Source organism: Apium graveolens, unplaced genomic scaffold (assembly GCF_009905375.1).
Source record: "Apium graveolens cultivar Ventura unplaced genomic scaffold, ASM990537v1 ctg6331, whole genome shotgun sequence".
In the NCBI taxonomy this organism is placed as follows: domain Eukaryota; kingdom Viridiplantae; phylum Streptophyta; class Magnoliopsida; order Apiales; family Apiaceae; genus Apium; species Apium graveolens.
The window spans coordinates 47,805-74,445 of NW_027419385.1; the positions used below are offsets into that span (position 1 = coordinate 47,805).

The 26,641-nt window shown below is 32.4% G+C and overlaps 2 protein-coding genes across 2 annotated transcripts; one reads left to right on the top strand and one right to left on the bottom strand.

The window, feature by feature from the left end:
- Positions 1-630: 630 nt before the first annotated feature.
- LOC141703203 (uncharacterized) lies at positions 631-3,105 on the top strand. The gene has a single exon (XM_074506785.1). It carries the CDS (start codon positions 631-633, stop codon positions 3,103-3,105), a length of 2,475 nt encoding a protein of 824 aa, XP_074362886.1.
- A 17,857-nt stretch (positions 3,106-20,962) lies between these two features.
- Positions 20,963-25,380, bottom strand: LOC141703204 (uncharacterized). The gene is made up of 5 exons (XM_074506786.1): positions 25,089-25,380; positions 24,121-24,884; positions 23,200-23,390; positions 21,507-21,594; positions 20,963-21,352 (listed from the first exon to the last, which is right to left on the bottom strand). Exons 1-5 carry the CDS (start codon positions 25,378-25,380, stop codon positions 20,963-20,965), a joined length of 1,725 nt encoding a protein of 574 aa, XP_074362887.1.
- Between the last annotated feature and the right edge of the window lie 1,261 nt (positions 25,381-26,641).

Sequence of the window (26,641 nt, forward strand, 5' to 3'; positions counted from 1 at the left end):
ATCTTCACAATTTTTCGTGTAATATAAATTCGATATTCTTATTACAGACATATATTTGTTCAGACATATGTATCTGTCGGAACAAGAACACATTTATTTACTTGGTAGTTAGGACGTTCATCCATGTCCATGTGCTCTCAAATCCATAATACTCTCAAATCTATGCTCAAATTCGTGCTAATACTCTCAAATCTATGCTCAAAATCGTGCTCATACCCTCAAGTCCTCAAATCTAGATATCAAATCCATGTCACATCAAGATTCCAAGACATCAAGATCTCGGGTTTTAAATTTATTTTCACACTTGAACAGGTAAGTACAGTCTTTTATGAAGTCGGGTTTATATGTACTCTCTTTTGAATTCATTTTGATGAATTCATTCTTTTGTGATTCTGAACTAGGGTTCATATTGATTTGGGGGAAATATAAAGACTTCACAATTCATTTTTAAGAAGCTATAAGGACAGGTAAGTACTTTAATTTATGCATTTGGGTTATATAAGTCCTCTGTTTTGAATTCATTTTGATGCCTTTTTTACTTCAATTAGGGTTCAGTTATAAAGATTTTGGGGAAATTTAAAGATTTCATAATTTAGTCTGAATTTGAGGTTCTATTCAGACTTTTAAAAGATGGATAGGTCATGGTTAAAAGCGGATAGAAGAACGAAAGAGTTCAAAAAAGGAGTGGAAGATTTGTTAATATTTGCATTTGAGAATGGTTATAATGCAGAAAAAATCAGTTGTCCATGTGTAAACTGCGCACATAGTAAATCATGGAGAGCGCAGATAGTTAAAAATCATCTTTTTCAAAATGGTATTGATCAAACTTATACACGTTGGATATGGCACGGGGAGAATAATTCTGTAGAAAGTTCTAATGAAACCGACACTTCGGAATCTATCAATCAAGGCACCTCAAGAATGGGTGAACATGACGAGGACGACGACGATGATATGTCTTCTGATGAAAGTTCTGACGAAACCGACACTTCTGATTTCATTAACCATGTTAAAGGTGAACATCAACCTCTTTATCCTGGATGTGGGAGGTACACTAAGATGAAAGCTCTGGTCCAGTTATACAACTTGAAAGTGAAGCATGGTATGTCTGATTCATGCTTCAGTGATATTCTGTTATTACTTGGCTCTTTACTTCCAGAAGGCAACAACATCCCTTCTTCCTTCAATGAAGCAAAAAAAACCTTATGTGCATTAGGAATGGGGTATGAAAAGATACACGCATGTCCGAATAATTGTCTCTTATACCGTGGCGATTTAGATGAAGAACAAACTACTTGTCGCGTATGTAAGGCCTCTAGATGGAAATTGAACAAAAAAGGAGATGAACTTGAAGGGGTCCCTGCTAAAGTTCTATGGTATTTCCCGCTGATACCAAGATTACGAAATTTATTCAATACACCTCACATTGCAAAAGACATGACGTGGCATGACACCGAGCGACAAAAGGATGGTAAAATGAGGCATCCGGCTGATTCAATAACATGGAAGGATGTCGACCAAAAATGGCCTGATTTTGCATCAGAGACTAGGAACCTTCGATTAGCTTTATCTTCCGATGGTTTCAATCCTTTTCATGGAAACCGTACTGATTACTCAAGCTGGCCTGTTTTGCTATCAATTTATAACCTTCCTCCATGGCTTTGTATGAAGGGAAGGTATATTATGCTCTGCTTGTTAATATCTGGACCGACTGAGCCTGGAAATGATATCGACGTGTTCCTTCAACCACTAATAGAAGATCTGCAAGAGTTGTGGCATGGGAAACAAATGTACGACACTTATAAGAAAGAGTCTTTCATGCGTAGGGGCATTTTATTATGGACAATAAGTGATTATCCTGCCTTAGGGAACTTGTCAGGAAATGTTATTAAAGGGTATAATGCGTGTACTATTTGTATTGATGAAACGAAAGCTACTAGGTTGGTTAATTACCGTAAGACGGTGATTATGAGGCATCGAAGATGGTTGCCCCATAATCATCCTTATAGAAGGCAGAAATCAGCTTTTGATAACACTGTGGAGAAGGGGGTCGCCCCTGTTCCATTAACCGGAGAAGAGGTTTTTCAAAGAGTACAGCATTTAAGGGCCCATGTATTTGGAAAGAAACAACGGCAACCACGATGGAAGAAAGGTGAACCTAGACCTGTTTGGAAAAAGGTTTCAATATTCTTCCAACTTGAGTATTGGGAATTTTTGCCAGTTAGGCATGTTCTCGATGTGATGCACATCGAGAAAAATATATGCGAAGCCCTTGTTGGAACTTTACTAAATATTCCGGGGAAGACAAAAGATAGGGAATCTGTTCGTCTTGATATGGCTGAAATGGGAATAAGAACGGAGCTGAGACCTAAGACTCCTGGAAAGAAAGAAAAGGTACCGTTGGCATCATGGAACTTAACGCATGCAGAAAAAAAAATAGTTTGCTCATCATTTCTTAAAATGAAGTTGGCAGATGGATTTTGTTCAAATATTAAGAATCTTGTAAACATGGAAAATCTTCGGCTTGTTGGAATGAAATCTCATGATTGTCACACGATATTGCATCATTTGCTTCCAATCTCAATTCGATCAGTATTACAAAAACAAGTCAGGTGCACAATTATTAGGTTTTGCCTTTTCTTCAAGGCAATTTGCAGTAAAGTGATCAATGTAGACAAGTTGGAAAAAATGCAGAGTGAGTTAGTGGAAACATTGTGCCAGCTTGAAAAGCACTTTCCCCCTTCGTTCTTTGATGTGATGATCCATCTCTCAGTTCATCTCGTGCGAGAGGTTAAACTTTGTGGGCCAATATTCCTTCGTTGGATGTATCCCTTCGAGAGATATCTAAAAGCGTTTAAAGGATATGTACGGAACCCGGCTCATCCCGAAGGGTGTATTGCTGAGGCATACGTTGCCGAAGAGGCGGTGGAGTGTTTGGTGAATTTTGAAAAATCTACCGTAGGAGTGTCTCAAAATGCAAAGTATGAGCAGAATGCAAGACCTCTATCTGGTGCGACATTGATAAAGCCGAGCGATGAGGACTTGCATCTAGCACATTTGTGTTTTCTCCAAAATACAACTAACATTAGACCATATTTTGAGTAAGTTAGTGATATTTAAGTGTGTGTTATTTCATTATTTTATGCACTTTGATTAATATACTAAAGAAAGTGATTTTTCTCGCAGCGAGCATATGGCATCTTTGATGACAAGATACCAACAACATGAAAATGATGAAGTCTGGCTTAAAAACAAGCAAAATGCAGAATTTCATAAATGGTTCAGGAAAAAGGTATAATTGTTATTTGAATAAAAACATCATAAATAGGCCTAGTTTATATTTTTTCCTGGTAAATGTATTTGTTATTTGTTTATTTAAGCAAACACCATAATTAATATTTATCAATTTGTTTTAAATAGATTCAATCAGAATTGTTGGATGACCATAACAACATACCTGAGGAGATAAGGTGGATTGCTGAAGGGCCCAACAAGAATGTCCCTACATTTAGCGGATATAGAATCAATGGTGTTACGTTTAGCACCAAGGAGCGTGATGACACTCGACAAGTTCAGTGTAGTGGTGTCTGTGTCGTTGCAGATACAATGCTTGTACAGGGTAAGGAGAAGAATATTGAACATACTTCACAGACCTACTATGGAGTTATAACAAGTATATGGGAGTTGGACTATAACAAATTTAGAGTCCCAATATTTCATTGTAATTGGGTAGATATGAACCAGGGGGTTAAGGTAGATGACTTGGGATATACAATTGTTAATTTGAACAAATTAGGTTTTGTAAATGATCCGTTCGTGCTAGGGAAACATGTTAAGCAGGTTTGTTACATTGATGATCCTCTTGAAAAACATTGGTATGTCGTGTTGAAATTACCGGAAAAGAACTGTTATGAACAATGTGACGATGAAAATGATGGATCAGTAGAAATAGAACTTGAGAATGAGCTGCACTTGCCAATGTTTCCCAATGTTGACGAACTTGATGAGGAAAAAGCTAGTTATATGCGGGACGAAGATGAATGGATTCAACTCCCATGATGGTAAAAATTACCTTCTTTTAAGTTAAATTGTCTAGAAAATTACCCCAGCATGAGTTACCTCTCTGCCTTCTATAATTTATTTATTCGTAAATCTTTTTTTATTTCTCGAATTATTATTTGCCAAAATTTGATAATTTTAATTAATCAGTGTCAATTACGATTACTGTTTTAATATATATGAAGTTAGCAGTTTTTTTAATTTTTATAAATGATTTATCATACTGGAATTTGTCATTTTCTAATTTATCGCTCCCTTTTTTCTTGATTGTTTGGACTGTCTGGCATTTATATGTTGGATTCAGTGTCATCTAATTATTGGACAGTAGTGTTGATGGGCCATAAACCCTGTTAATCTTAAATTTGTAACCATGTTCAGTTTTTTTATTTTTCTTTCAGTGACCAATGTGATTATTGATCCGGATTTCATTGTTTCCCGTTTTTGCCCATTTTCGTGGAAAAGCCTGTTTGATTGCATTATTGGTTTTATGGACATGCCTAATTAAAAATGTTGGTCGCTTGTCAAGGTTTTGGTTGGAATTCTGATCGAATAAGGTGTTCATATATGATACCCTGCTTCTTCTCTGCCAACAACTTGTTACTGGGGGTGGAGGGTTACCAGCACCTTCTTCCACTGTCTTCAGCTGGAGGAATTTGGTCCAAGTCAACTGGTGACGATTAAAAAACGGGAACTTACTGCCAATGAAAAGACCCTGCTCTAGCTGCAGAAAAAGTCAAGAACACGGGTATTAGAAAGACACAGCGAGGAAGAAAATACTCAGTAATCATCTAACATCAACTCATCAAGTTTCTTCAAGAAATACTCTTGATATTTTACTTATTTATGAACTTTTATCAATTTGCTTACCTGGAATACATTTCTTTCACCCACAATTGCTCCATTGACAAACTTTGTGTTGTCTCTTGTTATATTAGCCTGTAAGAATGCCATTCGGTCAATGCCAGTGCCACTGAGGGTTGTCGGAGGTCCATCAGCACTTACGCCTCCACTTGGCAACACCCTTTGCTCAGCTGGACATATATTACTACTTTCATCTCGTGTTGTTATCTCTTCCATCACAATTCCATAAGTGAACTTGCTTTGACGAGTGAAATTCTGCAATAAGTAATTATTTGTTTGGTGTGATAAGTAAGCTTACATAACATCTTAATAAGTAATTTGGTTTGTGAATTATCCAATTGAAACTAGTTGTTGACTTGAGGAAATATTCTGATTTGCCAACTTGATTGAGGGTTTTTTGCTAGTCTATATTGGTTGGATGATATTTTGTTAGGTAGTCATTGGTTGGCTACTTTTGGATTAATTTTCTGGGGATTTAATATATATACAACTCATTTTTTTCATTTTAACATTACTCAGAGACAACAGTTTATAGATAATCTATTAAACCATCATCTACCTAGAGTTTAGACAACATGCATGAAGAACCAAACCATTGTGTGTTTAAGTTTCTAACAAGTTTTTTACATCTCAAACCGTTGTCTATTAGTTGATAGATGAAAAAAGTAAACTGCTGAGTTGTTAAAATTTTGTGGGAGATTAAATTAAAATAGGAGGGAGAATGAAAAATAAATAATTCAAAACAACCTCTAAAAGTATCTTTTAAAGTGTGGTGTTTAGACAACGCGTTATAAATCCGTCGTGTAAATCTTATAAATATAATCCTTTAAAACACCATTATCTGTGGCCTTTCCTTTTAACAATGGTATAAACACACAGTTGTTTGATTTTTAATGAGACAAGGGTAAGAATAAGCACTTGTCCAAATTACACAACATAAGCAGCAAAACCATCGTCTTAATCTGATAAATGGTTGTTATTTAACAACAGTTCTAGCGTGTTGTCTTAGTATTCTAAGACAACCTTTTAGTTTGCACACTGTTGTCTGATTCCATGGGAGGGCATAACAAAGACAACAGTTTTTGAACTAATAGATAACTATTGTCTGTCCTTAAGCTCACACAACTGTTTTTTTTTTCAAAATCATTTCACCGTTGTTGTATTTTTTAGGACAACGGTATTTTTTTTAACCGTTGTCTTTCAACCGTTGTCTGATTGCATTTTTCTTGTAGTGATATCTCTCTCCCCTCTCTCTATGCTCATATATCTCTCTCTCCCTCTCTCCTTCCCCCTCTCTTTCCCTCTCTTTGTATATATATTTGGGTGGATTTTGTAAATTGTACTGTAATTAGCTACTGATTTTCTTGTAGTGATTTATCTGGTAGATTTGTATTTATTTGTTTTTGTTTGTGTTGCTTAGAGAATACAAAATAATTTGAATTGTGAAGAACAGTCTTGTGGGAAAATATCAATAAATAACAAATCACCTAATATAGTTCAATATTACCATTTCTTTGTTTAAGAAGGATTTTTTTTTCCAGATTGGCACTTGCATATCATATTCAATATTTTTGGGGTGTGTAATGCTGAGTTGTCTTCCGATATGCAGAACAAACCCCTGATTCGCAAAGTTGTTATGCTTTATGTACCAGGCCTTGACGCAGGTCTTTACTTGTCACAATCTAAGGTACTCCACAGTTTCAAAGAGTACTGTGGCGTTCCAAGAGCAGTGTCAGCTCTAAGGTTGGTGACGTTTATCTTTTCTAGCATAATATTGGATTCATGCATTGCATTTCTTGAAAGTTTATGCTTTTGGTTTTTTGTTTGTTGATAGCTGTGTAGAAGATGGAATACAGACTATAGATGCTCTTCTTACATGCAAGGTGAAAATAAAAAGGGATATTGCTGAGCCTATAAGCAAACCTGTTCAGAATCAGAAATCTGATCAAGGTATATATCAGCTATAAAGTTGTAGACTTGTAGTGCTTTCTGGGTTAAAAGAAGTAAAATAGTAAACTATATTCGATGCAGGAACCTGTGATTCTGTTTTGATCTATCCTCTGGTGATCACTTGAAAGATTTACCATTTCCCCTGTTATATTACACACTCACAGAGACCGAACTAGACCAAAATGGTTACTTTCGTAGTCAACCAGGTGACAGTATATATACAGTATACCATTTCCTTATTATGGCTAAATCGCAACAACATAGATATGCAGTATAGATAATATACTTTCACATTAGAATTATTGAGTTTGTCTTGAACAGAATGTATGCACTGAGCACTATGCCGCTTATAAATTGATTCTCTACGTGGATCCTACCTCAATAATTAAAATAGGCTCACAACTTAGCGACATACTGAGCATTAAATCAAGAGTTCTTTTCCATGAATCAAACTCAACACTGACTAGCATCTAGTCTTCCTATCTCACACAAGTGCTGTATTCACTGGCTGATGACAGTTTAGACGAATCAGGTCAAGGACGGATGCCTAACATTAGAAACAATATGTGTAATATTTCGATACTGAACTAGAGACTTATATCATGGCCAACTGGATATTAACATAATGTGCTGAATACTTTAATTGATTGGCAGGAAATCTGGTGAACCAAGCAAGACGAAGTCATACTTGCCTGTTGATGAACAGTTCTTGATAACAAGAAATGGTAAATTTAATCTCAATATCCCTGGAATGTTTAGTTTCCTGTAAGTTGTTTTTTTTCTTTTTTACTAAGTAGATAGTTTTTATTTTGTTATAGGAACTTATTATTTTATAATTGATTGTGATCATTAACTTGTATTATCTATTCCAGTTGTAGTATCTTTAGTTAATATATGTATATAATATTGCCCGATGTGTTGTGTTCAATATATGCTGAGTGTACATGATTATATGATATAGACATCATAAGTTATATTCTAATTAATGATTATATGATTTCTAAGTTCTCCTCTAAAATGATTTTTCCATGGCCTCCAACCTTAATTACCTATTATATTATAATCACAAAATATGCTCAAAAGATTATATAATTCATTTATATTCTTTTTGGCCCTTTTTTATTAAAAGCATTTACTTATAACCCATTGTTTCTCTTTTTGTTTTAATTACAAGTATTATTACTGACTACATATTGTTTTTTATTACATTTGAACATAGTTGTGGATTAGTTTTTTTTTTGAAGTTCGCTTCTTCCGTTTTTTCATCATCCAAGTCATGTTCTGCATTCTTGTTAAACTGCGCTTCTAATTTACTCTCACGATTATTTACCTTTGTACCTAATTCTTGCACATATTGTTTAGTAGAAACCTTAGTTGACATCGAAACCAACTAAGTACCTTTCCACTAGCCAGTTTGGTGTGTGGCTCTTTCCATCAAAATCGACTGCATTTGTCCATCTCTGACTGTAGCTTTTTCAACGTTGCAGCCATCTCCTCATTGTTGGAAGCGTTGTCTTGTGTGTTTTTCGAGTTTCGTGGTGGTTCACTGGTGGACATGATGTAGGTGTGTAGAAATCCTTAGCAATTTTCCACAGACGGCGCCAATTGTTTTTACCAAATTTATTTGTGTTAATGCTAAAAATATATTTATAAGTTTTTAATGAAAGAACTAGGATTATAACGTAATGAAAATAGCAAGTAAATAACACCAGGATTTGGTGACGCGGAAAATCCTGGAAAGGATAAAAACCGCGGTAAAGATACACTTCTTGACAATCTCATCTAATCTCATCTAGCTTTTTTCTTTTCTTGTCAGGAATATGTGCATATGCAATGCAACCGAAAATTCTTAGATTTCCAACCAAGCGCTTTGCCAATCGCCGACCTTGTTGGAAGATAAAGATACTTTGGTGCCATTTTTTGTGATATCTTGCTCGGCTTGCTTTTTTGTGGGATACTTATACATGTTTGATATTTAATTACAGGTTTTGCTTCTGTTCTTTGTGTCTATTCATTGCAAAACTTCTCTCTTTGTATTTATCATGTGAGAGACAGACAGCTAGACCTTCTCCTTTTCGATTTAAATTCCAATTATCCTCTTGCACTTGTCCTTTTGTAATGTACCTTATAAAGTTCTCATTTTTGGTTTAAAAATCTAATAACCTAAGAGATTCTCATGCTTTTGGATTACTCATCTGATGAGCCTAGAGAACTGCTCCTGAATTCGCATCTGATAAACCTTTGGAACTTCACCTCTTCAATTCATCATGTGGGCCCGTGGAGCCATGTGCCCCAGTCGTCTGGATATGCTAATCAGGAGCTTATTCTCATTCATCCTCAAGACACCTGCAATAGTGATCCTCGCTCCTCCGACATTATTAAACTTGTGCTCTGAATTATGCTGCTGGTTAAATTGGCTTGGGAGGTTAAAGGAATTTCCATAATGTTGTTCACACAGGTCAAATGGTTCACTGCTACTGGCAACATCTGAAAATTCAGAATAGTTGCAACAGTAATGGAATTGTTTTGATAATATTAATAATTTAACACCCATAATGCACAGTCTTCCTTCTTCAAAGTCTTGGGAGAGATGATGCTTAATCCGTTGTACTAGTACACTCATTCCCTAAAATTTAAGTTACAAAAATTAAGAGAATGAATAACTAATCTATTGCAGTTTCTCTTATGTCCTCTTAAAGCGTTATCAGCTATTAGTACTACCTTATGACTGGAACGGTTATAACCTAATCAAGGAACAATACTTTAACAAAAATAAAAAATATTTTAAAAACCCGATAAATATGAAAAGAAGTAAGAAGATAAAATTTTAAAAATAATTACTTAATTAAATCCTTGTGAATGATATAATTAATAAACCTGACAATCAAGCAACAATACTTTTATTTAAACAAAAAATATTAAAAAAACATATAAACTTTGCACATATTATTCCTTCATAAATGAAAAGGATATAAGATGAAAACAATTTGAAGTGGTCGAAACAATACCTCAACCCTTAATTTTCTCCTGATGAGACTTACCTTTGGTGTTGGTGTCTCTTAACATATTAACCACCACAACCATGAACATTTGGCAAACCAAGTCATTGCAAGAACATACAAGAACTAATATGCCAATATATGGAATTTGTGAAATAAAGGATGTAATGAGATTAAATATTTCTTTATTACACAAGAGAATTTATTTGAATTTTAATTGGAAAGGCAAAACGTGATAGGATCCACGCCCAAAGCACTTCCATCAACTGAAAAAGGTGAAAGAGAGGTAGATAACTGAGAGGGTTAGAGAAACCATATGGTTTGTTGCGCCACTAAGTACAAAATGAAAGAAACAAAGTTGAGAGACATCTAAATGAAGTATAATATCATTTAGCCAAGAACTATTTGAAAATTGGAAAATCGGTGAGGGCAATTCTTCAAGAATTTCAAAGTTTATGATGTCGAATTTATTAGATCCCATCTTTCTCTTGATTAAGTCATTTAACATGTGGATCAACTTATATATTACGTCATTTTAACAAACCCCTCATATTTAGATGAGCTATCAATATAAGAAAAACAGGTAAATACGACCGGCCAAAAGTCCTCGCATTTACCTAAATATGTCAGGACACGGTGGTATCTTTTAGTTTCTGGATCGGTCATAATACGGGAGGAATGTTTACTAAGTCGGTCATTTTTAAAGTAAATTGGACCAGCTAATTTTGACCATTTAAAAAAAACCGCTTAAATTCAACTGGCCAAATTTGACCAAGGTAGTCGAATTTGACTTTTCACCAAAAAATTGAAAATCCTGCCCAAAGTATTAAATATTTTGAATAAATTTAAAATGTCTGCCTAAAATTAAATTGACCGTATATGGTCAAAGATGCGAATCTAAATTCCACCACCTTCGGTTGAATTAACAAACACCAGTTTTAAGAGACAAATCTCTCGCTGGAAATTGGAAAATTTCCAGATTCCGGTGAGTTTACCCAGGTCCAGTCATATTCCAGCAGCTTTAATTTCTCCAAAAAAGCTCAGTTTTCAGTCCAATTTTTCAACTTAATACACTCAAAATTGACCCAACAATCTCATATTCATATCCAAACTTACAAATAACTTGCATTTAACCGATTCCGGCCAAAATCAATTGAACGTCTGTAAAGAAAAAAACAACATTAACAAAAAATTCACCAAACTAAAAAAACCTTAATATAAACAATTTCCCCACCACATATCAAGCATGTAAATGGAGCAACACAGTCAATCATAAATCATGAAAAAATTATCTACACGCTCATGTTCAATGATCTATCGATTCGTAACTTCAAAACACATCAATAAACAACCTAAAGTAAAAAGTCTAATTCGAATTAAAATCAAGAAAATGGAAATTTTTAAAAAATTATCTACCTAGCTCTCTACCGAATTATTACCTTCAGGAGGGAGAGTAAGATGGTGGGAGGGACACAAATAGAAATAGAGGGGGAGAGAGAAAAAGAGAAGGGGTGGGTTACGTGAGTGAAAGGAGGGCTTCGGGTTAAAAATTTTATTTAATCATTTTTTTTTTACTTATAATTTGGTTTTATTAAATGTAAATTCAACCGTTGGATGAGTGTTTTAGGGGTTAAATTTGGTGTGTTAGATCTAATGCAAGGGGACTATTGAAGTGGCACTAAATTCAACTGTAACCGGTCGAATTTAGGAGTGTCGATTAATATTTTTCTTATGCTTTCTTATAATTTCTAGGAAATTAAAATTGTAATTAATTATCTTTTTTCTTACAAATATTATAATATTAAAAATATAATAAATTATATTAACAACTTGTAATTTTAATAAAAAATTTAAAATCATGAAGTTGGTCAATTTGAGCATAAATTCCATGAAAAAGATTGTGTGGTGAAATATTTAGTTAAGTTAGTGATACCTTATTTGTTAAAATAATCGAGGTCTAATGATTAAAAATTGTTAAAATTTGCATATAACATTTTCTTGTAACCATTTTAACATCCATGTGGTTGGATGGTCTAATATTATATATTCTAAATAGTAGGAACACTCTATGGTAAGAATCTCAACCCCTAAATTCGAATTTGTAAAATAATTCGAATAATCACATCCGTAATAGATTACTCAAAATAAATGAGATATAAATTAAAAACTAAAACCCTAATCGATACCCTAAAATTTAAATTTATAACCCCATGTAATCATACTACCTACTCTAATGTAGAGATTCAAAAACAAGTTAATTATTAGCTCACTAATATATTGTCAAAAAATACAGTGAATGTAGTCCGTCGACTTGAAACGCGATAATTCTTTCATAATTTTTTAAACTTTTTTTTATAAAATATATTTAAATTTCACGGAAGTATCATAAAATTTAAATAAAAGTTCTTTCATCACATATATTTTTATACCATATAAACTTGTAGTTGGGATGAATGTTATTATTGTGTGTATACATATTTTTTAAAATATTCACTAACATTTAAATAGTTTAAATAAATTATTAAAAATTCTGAATATACTAAATACAATTGAATGTGGCCAAATTAGATACATACAAACGGATTTGTGTAGAAATATAAATTTAAAAATAGAGGGGAATTTCCACCAACTTTTGCCCCAAAAGTTTTAAAAGTTATAGGAAATTTCATGCCATTTCCAAATAATAAATTTGACCAAAATCGATTGAATTTAGGAGAGCCAAAAAATTCAATGCGGAAAATTTCATCCAATTTTTTTTTACCTAAGGCGGGGAAGAATTTGGTAATAAGCGGGATATTTTTTCGAATTATTTTAATAATTTTTTAGATATCGGTTTAAAGCTGTAGGATGTTAAAAAGCTAAAGACATCGCTTTTAAAAGTGGTGATGTTAAAAATATTTTTAACATCGGTGACACGGGTGACCAATGTCTAATCTATGATGTCTATTGACAGTTTTCTTGTAGTGAATTAATGTGTTTATCTCGTATGCAAAATATATAAAGAATCTCTCCTTGCTAACTAAAAGATTATAAATGTATGTTGTTTTAAAACAAGCTAAGCTACACTTTAATTTGCTTTTTTATGAAAATAGAATAGTCTTCGAGTTCATAATTTTGCATTTCTATATGTGATTAAATCATGTACTTATTCAATTACATATTAACTTATGTGTGAATATTCTTGTAAATTCCATGTAGACCTAGCCGCATAAATATGACAATCTTCTAAGTTTTGTATTCATAGAAAATGATCAAATTATTTCATTGCAGTTGCAAGTTTTATGTATATGTTTTGTGTGAGTAAGTTGTATGGAATTACTCAGAAAAAAACTCTTTCCCGTAATCTCCAACAATTTATTATACATTTAAATTCTTAGAAAGTGGTATTATAGATTTTGTGATTTAGAGATGACTTTCACAAAAATATTTTGCGATCAAAATTTTCTGGTATGACGGGAAATAATTGTAATCAGATTGATTTTTATGCGCGAGAGCCATTATTATTAATGAGATTAGAGCTAATAAAAAATTTAAGTTGCTAATGTGCGTCGGCAGGGAGACAAACAAGAAAATCGATTTCGGTATTGTAAGAATCTCAAGATTTTTGAAAGATTATGGAATATGGATACAAAGAACCATACATGTTATCATACCGTAATAACTAAGACTTTGAAAGAAAATCCACTAACAGTTAAGAAGACTCTCTTTTTTATTAATCAAGTGGTGAATGGAGTAATTTTCTAAAGGATTTCTATGATATATCAACATTAAAGCTAACATGAGAAACTGTAAGTAAGTCCTAGAAAGCTCAAGAAAACCAATAATGAGAATATACTAGTTTTGTGTTCGTTTAATCATAAATATGAATATCTGATTAATATTTTATTAATGTGTAATATTAAAGTAGGTTAGTAAAATAGGAAATAAGTATATAAGTACATCTAAGTAAACATGTAAATATATAGAAAGTACAACTAATTTATACAAAATTTAAATATGTTAATAATTAAATAAGAAATAAGTATACAAATGCGTATAAATAAACATGCAATGCTTAGAAGTACAACAATGACCCGCCATTTAATTGAACCAACACACTACTTTCCTATTCATTATTAAATAATTAATTATCGGTCATGAGTTGCATAGATGATAAAAAGGGTGTATATAGTAAATATGATGTCGTTATTTTCCTAGAATGAAAACTAATACGAACCCATTATATTTTCCCTTATTGCATGAAACTCTAAACCATTTTACAAAAGTTCAATAATTACTATATAAGTATTCTTTAAATAATCATTTAGTTTTGGGTAAATAAATTAGAAAAATTATTTAGGTTAGATTTGAAAAAATATAGTCCTAAAACTGTAAATTTATTAGTTGGATTACATTTAATCAACAACTAATTTGAAAGAGATAAGACCACATATAGACTATATATAACATTAATGCGTTATCCTAATTACCTATATTTGCTAACTTATTTAATTTATTTTGTGTGTTCTTTATATGTATATCTTTTGTTCCTCTTTATACATATATATACATTTATATATATATATATATATATATATATATTTATAGGTATGAGTGTGATATATAGAGAGAATGAATGTGGTTGTCTTAATTTGTTTCAATTGTGTTGTTCATATGATTTTTTTTATGTGTACGGTGTATTCATGTTTATACATATATATGTATAACTATGATGGAGAAGGAGAGAATAAACGTGGCTCTCTATAGTAAACTAATAACCGAATATGTTTTTCATCTATATTTTATAAATTTTTTATGAACTTGGTAAGAGTTAAATCTCACTGTTATATGTTCTTCAAACGCTTGAGTTTTTTGAGCTTCAATAGTTGTTATTGTTCATTTTCTATGTTGTCTTTTGTGATGACAAATGCTTTCATTTTGAAATAATGATGTAGAAAATTAATTTAATATCAATAAAATATGTAAATTATACAATTAGTAAGTTGTATTGTTATTTTGTGTCATGTACATCAAGTTTCGATTATGTATACCTATGTTTGCGTAAGAGCTAGAGGGGGGGTTTATTTGCGTCTTTATTTGATATGGGTTTAATATTGTTAGTTCTCTATGAGTTGTATTTACGAATACTAATTAAGATTTCTATGTTTAATCATATGAAATGAGAGTATGTAGAATTTTATCAATGCTTTTGATCTTGTTTTATTAGTTTTTCATTATTTTGACGATTTATCTGACTTGGAAATTATGTTTTTTTGTTATATTTAGTATCTTGCATGAATGATATCTAACTACTTGGAAATATTTTCTAATTACTTTGTAGTATGCAGGGAAAATGCTAATCAGAGACATGGGACATGGTCGTGGACTTAGTCGAAGAACTTGTGCTATTTTACGAACACCTAATCTACCTGCTCCACGCAATCAGAACACCCGTAAGATTACCAAAAACACTTGTAAGCCCAATATAGAGACCCGGGCATGAAAATGACCTAGATCACATTCCGATCGCAAGTTTAGGGAAAAGAAACCAAAAACACCATGCCGCATCAAATTCCAAGTGGGACAGTAATTATTTATATATGTTTATCGTATAAATCTCATTCAACTTCAAAATGTATGTGAAAAATATGAATACGATTAGCTCATAGATTATGAAGCTTTTGTGTTTATGACTGACTACATTAAAATTAATTTTATAGTATACAAAATGATACAACAGTGAAGATATTGAATGCGACTATTCGTTCAAAATGGGCAGTTGGGCATACACGTGTATTGCCATTCTTGCACAAAATTCGAAATGGGCTGAAGAAGTTACCAAGAAGTTTGTTGTATGTTATTTTTATTTTTATAATTATGTACATTACACACACCTAAGTTCTTTTTATTAATTAAGGCATTTGAAGATGCAAAAACCCGAAAAGGCTAAAGAGTGTTTAGAATTATATGTCAAAAAGAGTATTAAAAAATTGGTCAATCAATTCTCCCTCTCTCTCGATGAGAGTCGGCCGCCCCATCTTCCTTTAACCCTAATCATCACACCTCCTTCTTCACCCTTTCTACCCATCTTCATCTCGATCTTCATCCTCTCTCTTCATCCATACAACATTTTTATCATTTGTTTTTAACTTTCTTTCAATAAATATTGGATTCTGTTCAAAAATTTGCTTCTTTTTCGTTTCGTTTAATTGAGTTATTATTTATAGATGGTGTCCGGCAGGTAGATAGGTGGGGTGCTTTTGATACAGTAGTGAAAAGTGCATGTGCTCACCTCTCACAAAATATTTTTGTTCATAACACGAGGGCCCTCTCAGTTTTTGCAATTGAGTCCTCTGAACATTGTACTATCCATGGAATTAATGTGAGGGCAATTATGAAACTACTATTTTCGGTGGAGATGCAGGCTGGATCGCTCGAGAAACCATTATCTTTATTTTTAATTTTCAGAATATTTGTATTCAGTCAGTTAACCAATCCGGAAACAAAGAGGCTAATTATTTAGTTCGTCTATTTGTTTTTCAACCTGGTTGCATGATGAATTGGGGGTTTGTACCGATTGAATTTTTTTCATGTTATTAATGAAATCTGCTATAAATTTGAAAAAAAACTAAATAAATAAATTGGTCAATCAAGAAAAGGGGTGGTTCGAAGAAAGTGTAGAGTTTGCCGAGAATGCTATAGACATAGGCATTTTCATCATTATTTCACAATGACATAGAAGAATTATAAGGTAATTAATGATTATATGATTTTTATACTCTCGTGCGAAAGGATTTTCGCATGGCCTACAACCTTAATTACCTATTATTTTATAATTGAAAATGTGATCAAGAGATTCTCAAATTCATTTATATTTTTTTATCCCTATATAATATTAATAATTTTATTTTTCTAATCTTTTTTTACATAATTAGATGTGATTAGTGCACTACTTATCATTTTTTTTTCTCATTTTCTTTTCATTAAAAGCATTTCTTTGTGATTACATATTGTTTTTGTTTACATTTGATTTTAATTGTGGATTAGCAATTTATTTTATATATTAAACTTTGGGTTCTTTGGAGTTTATTTTTGTTTTGGATGATTGTTGGCCAACTAAATTTATTTTTAATTTATCTCCACACGTGCTAGGCTTTTAAACACATACAAAACAATACTTATAAGTAAAGTAAAATTAGTTTGAAATTATTATACAATTGATATATTACATATTATATAGACTTTGCTTGATAGGAATGTTGGATAGATATTATTTAAAACTTTTTTCTATATAAAGTAATTGTTACTTATTTCAATTTTAAAAATTTAATTTATAGTTAATAATCAATAAAAAGATGTTATGGCTATATAATTTATATAAAAGTAAATGAAATAATTTGTTGTAGTTTTGAGTAATGTATACAAGAGATAACTAATATTATCAATTTAAGATATCCGCATATAGATCCTCACAAATTTAACAATATTTGATTAATAATAATTAACATGATACTAATTTATCTATTATTTCCAAACGGGTTACTACGATTACATTGCTTGAATTTAAAAGATAATAGATAATAAAAAAATTAGTACAACAAGGACAGTGACAAAGAGGATGACTACGACCTCCTTGGACAATCAGATGACACCCTCATTCGAATCAGATGACCTAATACGAGACATGGTTTATGGGAAGGGGCAAAACAGACGGATGTATTGTGCTGCTACAGTGGGGTCAACTGTGATGGCTGCAGCACTTTTTCGAGTTTTGGGGCAAGATTATGCAGAACTCCCTTTAGCCGCAACTGTGATAGGGTGACCTTTCCTATCACCTCCTGTGCAAAACATTACACTATTTTAATAAAAATAAATAAAAATCAATATAAAAGAATCAAAAAGAAAATTAGTATGTATACCTCCCCAGATCTTTGATGTATAATGAACAATCCCTGATAAAGCTACACATATGAAAAAATTTAAGGATTAAAAGTGCCAACCTATAATACAAAGCAAATCAAAATCTTATTTATTAGAAATTAGTTGTACCTTTAGCACAAAGACCCTGATGTCTTCCCCTGATCCGCTCTCCTCACCATCTTTGCAGCTCAATTGGTTGGTCATATACTAAATTTTGAAGTTCTGGAATATGGTAAGATTGGGGCGGCCATCAAGGAATTAGGGATTATGGAGTATGTGCAACACCCTTAAGTTTATATAGGGGTGATATATAAAACGTTAGAAATTTGTAGGAAATTTCTTAGAAATTTCTTTACTTAATATTCTTCAATCAAGTAATTTTTCTATTTCTCTATTTTTTTTTAGTTCATATTCTTTGTAAGGTTTAAAAACAAAGAAATAACTTTTTTGTTTGTTTTTTATAGTTGTATGATAAATATAAAAATAAAATATTTATTAAATTTATTATTTTATTTAATAATCCAAAAACACAATTACAAATGATAAATTTTTAAATTTTGTAATGGATGCATATTTCCCACTCTCTCTGTCTCAATTCTATACATTTTCAAAGTGACTCAAAATTGTAAAATTTTATTATATAGAAATTAACTACTCACTAGTTATATATATATATACAAATAATCAAATAGAAACTAAAATTAAAATAAAAATTAGAAACTAATCTCAGCCCTTAGATCAATCTAATCCAAGGACCCCCTAGATGTAGTACACACCATATATATGCTCCCTGCTACACATAATTCCAGTTTTTCCCCTCCGTTTTTTATTTATTTTTTCCCGTTAATCGATAAGTTTTTTTTGAAATCCGACTTCACTTGAAATCCGACTTCACTGTATTTTTCTCCATATGTGCCATGTTTTGACGTGATTTAACAAAAAAATTATTTTAGTTTTTAGTTTTCATTATAAGGAGATTTGTATTAGAGTAGCCCCCTATATATATATAATATTGATGAGTACCATCACTTTACTCAATTTTCTTACTTTTTTTCTTCAAAATTACACTATCTCTTAATACCAAACCATTTGTATATATTTCAAAGGGAGCGAGAGAGTAATATTTAAAAGTTCTACATGAATCATTCAAATTTGAACTTTTAAAACTAATTTACTTATTTTTTATGAAATATGTATTTCTAAATTAATTAAGTTAAACAATTTATAGGAGTAAAGAATTGGTACTAAATACAACAATTTTTTTTCAACCACATTATGTAATTTATAAAAAAATATCTTAGTGCAAATATATTATATTATATAATTTCAAATAATATATTAATGTTTTTCCAAAAAATAAAATGGTGTAATACAAAAATGATCAAAATAGACTATTCATGACTATTTTCAACAATATTTCTTATGAAGTTGGTCGGTTACATTGTGATCGGATATAATTGATGAAAATATTTGTTTGTTTGTGTATAAACATGAACAAGACCAACAAACCAAAGTTGAGAGGACCACCGTGACATCCTAGTCAAGCGTGACATGTGGCACATAGATGCCAAGTAGGAAAAACTGGGACGAAGCAAAGGTGAATTGTAGATTTAAAAGTAACCAAAAACTTGATCGGTTATCAAACTTTATTAAACATTCACGTTGCTACCATATAAATGGGTGGGGCCAATACTCAAGAAAATGAAAAAGTTATTTATTACCTTTTTGATCGGTAATGACCATTATCATACATAGAAAAGTCATTTCCGACTCAGACTCATCCAATCTGACATATTTGGTCGTAAGTTAATATAGATAAAATTAATACAAACAGGTATTTAGAAAGTACACAAGTGAGATATAGACATTTTGGACATGGTTTCTCAATGATATAAAAGAAAACTTATTACAAAATTAATAACATCATAAGTTATATTCTAATTAATGATTATATGATTTCTAAGTTCTCCTCTAAAATGATTTTTCGATGGCCTCCAACCTTAATTACCTATTATATTATAATCACAAAATATGCTCAAAAGATTATAAAATTCATTTATATTGTTTTTGTCCCTTTTTTATTAAAAGTATTTATTTATGACCTATTGTTTCTCTTTTTCTTCTAATTACAAGTATTATTAGTGACTACATATTGTTTTTTATTACATTTGAACTTAGTTGTGGATTAGTTTTTTTTTTGAAGTTCGCTTCTTCCAGTTTTTCCATCATCCAAGTCATGTTCTACATTCTTGTTAAACTGCGCTTCTAATTCACTCTCACGATTATTTACCTTTGTACTTAATTCTTGCACATGTTGTTCAGTAGAAACCTTAGTTGACATCGAAACCAACTAAGTACCTTTCCAATAGCCAGTTTGGTGTGTGGCTCTTTCCATCAAAATCGACTGCATTTGTCCATCTCGTAGCTTTTTCAACATTGCAACCATCTCCTCGTTGTTGGAAGCGTTACCTTCTGTGTTTGTCAGGTTTCGTGGTGGTTCGCTAGTGGACATGATGTAGGTGTGTAGAAATCCTTAGCAATTTTCCACAGACGGCGCCAATTGTTTTTACCAAATTTATGTGTGTTAATGCTAATAATATATTTATAAGTTTTTAATGAAAGAACTAGGATTATAACGTAATGAAAATAGCAAGTAAAAAACACCACGATTTGGTGAGGCGGAAAATCCCGTAAAGGATCAAAACCGCAGGTGGGATTTGTAGCCCAGCCTAAAAGAGATCCACAATATCAAAATCACGTAGCTGAATTACAATGTAAGAAGTAGCGTATTTTTGTGTTCTACTAGAAGACTTGCTCTAGTCTATGTATTTTCTACTATTTATCCCCCTCTAATCTTCCTGCCGTTGTCTCACTTTTTTATTTGAATTGCCCTCTATCCTTTTGTTAGCTATTTTTTCTCCTCCCATCTCTCTTACCATCTTCCACGTTCTTCTCCACTTTTTTGATGCTTTTCTCCTATTTTTCAGGTTTGTTATTGAATCCTTCTACTCGTCTTTGGCTCTCTTCTTGCAGCTGTCCATGTCGACACCTGAATGATCATGTCTTACGTATTCGTCCACCCCCTTCACATGCAACTTCTAGTCGTCATGTCGTAGAAATACTTGATATAACAAATAGCAAGTACATATCTTATTGTCTCCATGCGTACTACTGGAGCAAAAGTTACAGTAAAATCAATTTCTGGTTGCTGAGAAGTACCCCTTAGATACTAATTTTGCTTTGTGCTTTTGGACTGTTCCATCTTTATTATATTTTGTCTTATAGACCCACTTCAGTCCTATGACATCTTTATTTTCAGGAGGATCAACAAGTCTCCATGTATGACTCTTCTCTATTGTTGTAATCTCATCATCCATTGCTTTTCTCGATGTTCCTTCTTTTGCAGCATCCTTAAATTTTTTTGGTTCACATGTAAAGAATACCATATTATAAGAATCATAAATATCTTGAATTGAACGATGTCTGAGTACTTCTGTATATGTGGTATCTTCAATTGTGAATCTTGATCCTTCTTCTGGTGTGACAACATCTTCGAAAGTTTCTGGAGAAATTGTTGGCACATTCTGAAGTGATGATTCAGATGTATTATTTTGAAAGTTCCATTATTTCTTTTCATCAAAAATTACATCTTTGGAGATCACAAATTTCTTGATGGCAGGATTAAAAACACCATAGCCTTTTATTCTTCACTATAGCCAAGAAAAAGCAGTTTCTCACCTTTCTCATCAAATTTCTCTCTATGTTGTGCAGGAATATGAGAATAGGCGATGCATCCAAATACTTTGAGTTGATGTACCTCTGGTTTCTGCCCATGCCAAGCTTCGTAAGGTGATTTATTAAACATTCACGTTGCTGCCATGTAAATGCGTGGGGCCAATACTCAAGAAAATGAAAAAGTTATTTATTACCTTTTTGATCGGTAATGACCATTATCATAGATCGAAAAGTCATTTCCGACTCAGACTCATCCAATATGACATATTTGGTCGTAAGTTAATATAGATGAAATTAATATAAACAGGTATTTAGAAAGTACACAAGGGAGATATAGACATTTTGGACATGGTTTCTCAATGATATAGAAGAAAAATTAATACAAAATTAATAACATCATAAGTTATATTGTAATTAATGATTATATGATTTCTAAGTTCTCCTCTAAAATGATTTTTCCAAGGCCTCCAACCTTAATTACCTATTATATTATAATCACAAAATATGCTCAAAAGATTATAAAATTCATTTATATTGTTTTTGTCCCTTTTTTATTAAAAACTTTTATTTATGACCTATTGTTTCTCTTTTTCTTTTAATTACAAGTATTATTAGTGACTACATATTGTTTTTTATTACATTTGAACTTAGTTGTGGATTAGTTTTTTTTTGAAGTTCGCTTCTTCCGGTTTTTCCATAATCCAAGTCATGTTCTACATTCTTGTTAAACTGCGCTTCTAATTCACTCTCACGATTATTTACCTTTGTACTTAATTCTTGCACATGTTGTTCAGTAGAAACCTTTGTTGACATTGAAACCAACTAAGTACCTTTCCAATAGCCAGTTTGGTGTGTGGCTCTTTCCATCAAAATCGACTGCATTTGTCCATCTCTGACTGTAGCTTTTTCAACATTGCAGCCATCTCCTCGTTGTTGGAAGCGTTACCTTCTGTGTTTGTCTGGTTTCGTGTTGGTTCGCTGGTGGACATGATGTAGGTGTGTAGAAATCCTTAGCAATTTTCCACAGACGGCGCCAATTATTTTTACCAAATTTATGTGTGTTAATGCTAATAATATATTTATAAGTTTTTAATGAAAGAACTAGGATTATAAAGTAATGAAAATAGCAAGTAAAAAACACCACGATTTGGTGAGGCAGAAAATCCCGTAAAGGATCAAAACCGCAGGTGGGATTTGTAGCCCAGCCTAAAAGAGATCCACTATATCAAAATCACGTAGCTGAATTACAATGTAAGAAGTAGTGTATTTTTGTGTTATACTAGAAGACTTGCTCTAGTCTATGTATTTTCTACTATTTATCCCCCTCTAATCTTCCTGCCGTTGTCTCACTTTTTTATTTGAATTGCCCTCTATCCTTTTGTTAGCTATTTTTTCTCCTCCCATCTCTCTTACCATCTTCCACGTTCTTCTCCACTTTTTTGATGCTTTTCTCCTATTTTTCAGGTTTGTTATTGAATCCTTCTACACGTCTTTGGCTCTCTTCTTGCAGCTGTCCATGTCGACACCTGAATGATCATGTCTTACGTATTCGTCCACCCCCGTCGCATGCAACTTCTAGTCGTCATGTCGTAGAAATACTTGATATAACAAATAGCACGTACATATCTTATTGTCTCCATGCGTACTACTGGAGCAAAAGTTTCAGTAAAATCAATTTCTGGTTGCTGAGAAGTACCCCTTAGATACTAATCTTGCTTTGTGCTTTTGGACTGTTCCATCTTTATTATATTTTGTCTTATAGACCCACTTCAGTCCTATGACATCTTTATTTTCAGGAGGATCAACAAGTCTCCATGTATGATTCTTCTCTATTGTTGTAATCTCATCATCCATTGCTTTTCTCGATGTTCCTTCTTTTGCAGCATCCTTAAATTTTGTTTAGTTCACATGTAAAGAATACCACATTATAAGAATCATAAATATCTTGAATTGAACGATGTCTGAGTACTTCTGTATATGTGGTATCTTCAATTGTGAATCTTGATCATTCTTCTGGTGTGACAACAACTTCCAAAGTTTCTGGAGAAATTGTTGGCACATTCTGAAGTTATGATTCAGATGTATTATTTTGAAAGTTCCATTGTTTCTTTTCATCAAAAATTACATCTTTGGAGATCACAAATTTCTTGGTGGCAGGATTAAAAAGACGATAGCCTTTAATTCTTCACTATAGCCAAGAAAAAGTAGTTTCTCACCTTTCTCATCAAATTTCTCTCTATGTTGTGCAGGATTATGAGAATAGTCGATGCATCCAAATACTTTGAGTTGATGTACTTCTGGTTTCTGCCTATGCCAAGCTTCGTAAGGTGATTTATTAAACACTGCCTTTGTTGGAGAGATATTCAGAAGGTAGATAGCTGTATTAATCTGCCCAGAAAATATTTGACAATCCTTTTTCTTTAAACATGCTTCTGGCCATTTCCACAATTGTTCGATTCTTCCATTCTGCGACGCCGTTTTACTGAGGACTATATCTTATCGTTAGCTGCCTCCTTATGCCTTTTTCTTTACAATAACTAAGAAAAAGTTGAGATATATACTCTCCACCGCGATCAGTTCTGAGAGTTTTTATTTTAAATTTACTTGGATTTTCTACCAGCACCTTGAACTGGATAACAGAGTTAAATGCCTCATATATTTGCTTCAAGAAATATACCCACATCATTCTTGTGTAGCCATCCACGAATAGGAGAATGTATTTGCTGCCATTGATGGATGGAGTCATTGATTCGCATATATCTGAGTGAACTAGTTCCACCGGAGCCCTTGCTCTACAAGCAGTTTCGGGAAAAGGCAATCTGTGCATTTTCCCATATAAACAACCTTCACAAACTTCACTGTTTTTTGAGATGGAAGGCAGACCTATGACCATATTTTTCTCTTTTAATAATTTCAGTCCATTAAAGTTAAGATGCCCATACCTTAGATGCCAAGAAAAAGTATCATCGTTCTTCACAACTTTTAAAGCAACGCCACCTTCCAGTGGCATTATTAAATGAAAAGTTTTGTTTGGAATAATTCTAACTCTTGCCACTGAGAATTTCTTTTTCTTATCGAAAGTAACACAATGATCTTCATCAAAAATTATGGAAAAACCTCTTTGCATCAATTGTCCAATACTCAATAGATTTTGAGTTAATTCAGGAACATAATGAACATCAGTAATGTTTGAAGACTTATCTTCTTTAGAATAAAAGGTAATGATCCCTTTGCCTTCAATTTTCAACATTTTCCCATCTCCGATCTTTACTTTAGATTTATATCTTTTATCAAGTTTTGAGAAAAGCTCCTTTTTGCCCGTCATGTGATTGCTACAAGCGCTATCAATATACCACTCCTTTTGTGGCTCTTTACTCTCCTCTGAAAAATTTGCATTTCCTTGAGTTCTGTTTTGGAACCAGTAGTCTCTCTGAGAATGGTTAGAAACTTTGCACCTTTTGCATCGGAATTTGCAATTTTTCGACTCATGATTTGATCGCTAGCAAATGATACATTTGGAATTGTTGAAGTTGGTTCTTTCATTAAAATTTCTTCTTCCTCCTCTTCCTCGGAAATTCTGATTACCTTTTCTATAATTTTTGTTCCTGTTGTAGTTTCTTCGTGTCTCGTTCTCCTGATGTGCAGCATCATTTTTGTTTCTTATATTGATTTTTGCTTGAAAACCTTGTTCCAGGGGCTGATTTGAGAATCTACGAATTCTTTCCTCGTTAGCTTCAAGAGCACACATGAGTTCATCCACCGTTAATTTAGACAAGTCCTTAGAAATTTCAATTGCTGCAACCACATGCTCAAATTTTGCTGGCAGGCTTCTTAAAATTTTATGGACAACTTTTTTTATCATCCAAGGTATCTCCATAACTTCGAATCTGATTAATGATTGTTGACACCTTAGAGAAGAATTCCAGAATACTTAGAATTTTACTGAAATTAGTGCTTCGTAACCTTGAAAACTGATTTTGCAAAAGATCCCATGATTCTTTTGATGTTTTTGCTCCCATAATACGGGGAAAGATTGCTTTGCTAACTCCTTATTGAATACAGTGCAAAGCTCTTGCATCTTTTTTCTTTTTATTTTTGAATTCATCATGCCTAGCCACTGACCAGGATGCTATCTCTTCCTGCGTAACACCAGCTTCGTAGTTATCTTCTACTAAATCCATAAATCATGAGAGATGAACAATGTTTTCAGCTGGATGCTCCAAAAATCATAGCTTTCATCATTGAAAAATGGAATATTGCTTTGTGTATAGTTGAATAATCCTTCATTAGAAGCTGCCATTGTATATAATGAAGGGTTTATGAATTTTGATTATTTTGGGGTCTGGATTAATGTTTTGGCTCTGATACTAAATTTTTTGGAATCAGTATTGATAAAGAAGGCAAAATGATTTAATTTATATATTATCACTTATTCACTTTAATACAACTGATATATCTCAAGTTTATATAGCAAGACTTAAGAAGACTATTAGCTAGTTTACATCATTAATATGGTTCATGAATAAGATCAAGAAACTTTTCATTGCTTATACTGATTACTTGAATCTGTGCTTGCATTACTTCTGACTAGAATCTTCTATAATCTACCAAATAATTTATAAGAATTATAAATTAGATTAATTTTAACAAAGGATACCTGCCTTCGTAAAATTAGGATATTGCAATTCCCAAGGCTAATTTTGTGTGTTCCGACAACATATAGAGAACATACATTCATACATTTCTACCACATTTTGACATCATTTCACTACTTAACACAAAAATTACTAATAATTATATCGATTCATACATTTATAAATATGAATGCTGTGAATGCAATAAATAAGGAACTTAATAGTCCATACGTAACTCACCTCAACTTCGCAAAGAATGCTCAAAGAAATTTCTTTCAAATGTGGACTAGATTTCTTGAGGGATACTAGCTTCAGTGGAGAACGATGTAATGGCCAGCTTTGATGTACTTTTATGAAAGCATCAACTCCGCCAACCATGAGCCACTATGGAATCATCTCTTTCTATATACTCAATGGAGTGCCTATTTATAAGAAGATCCATTTTTAAATCTTGGAAACTATGAAATACTAGCTGTTCTTTTATGCAACATGTTATAAACAGAA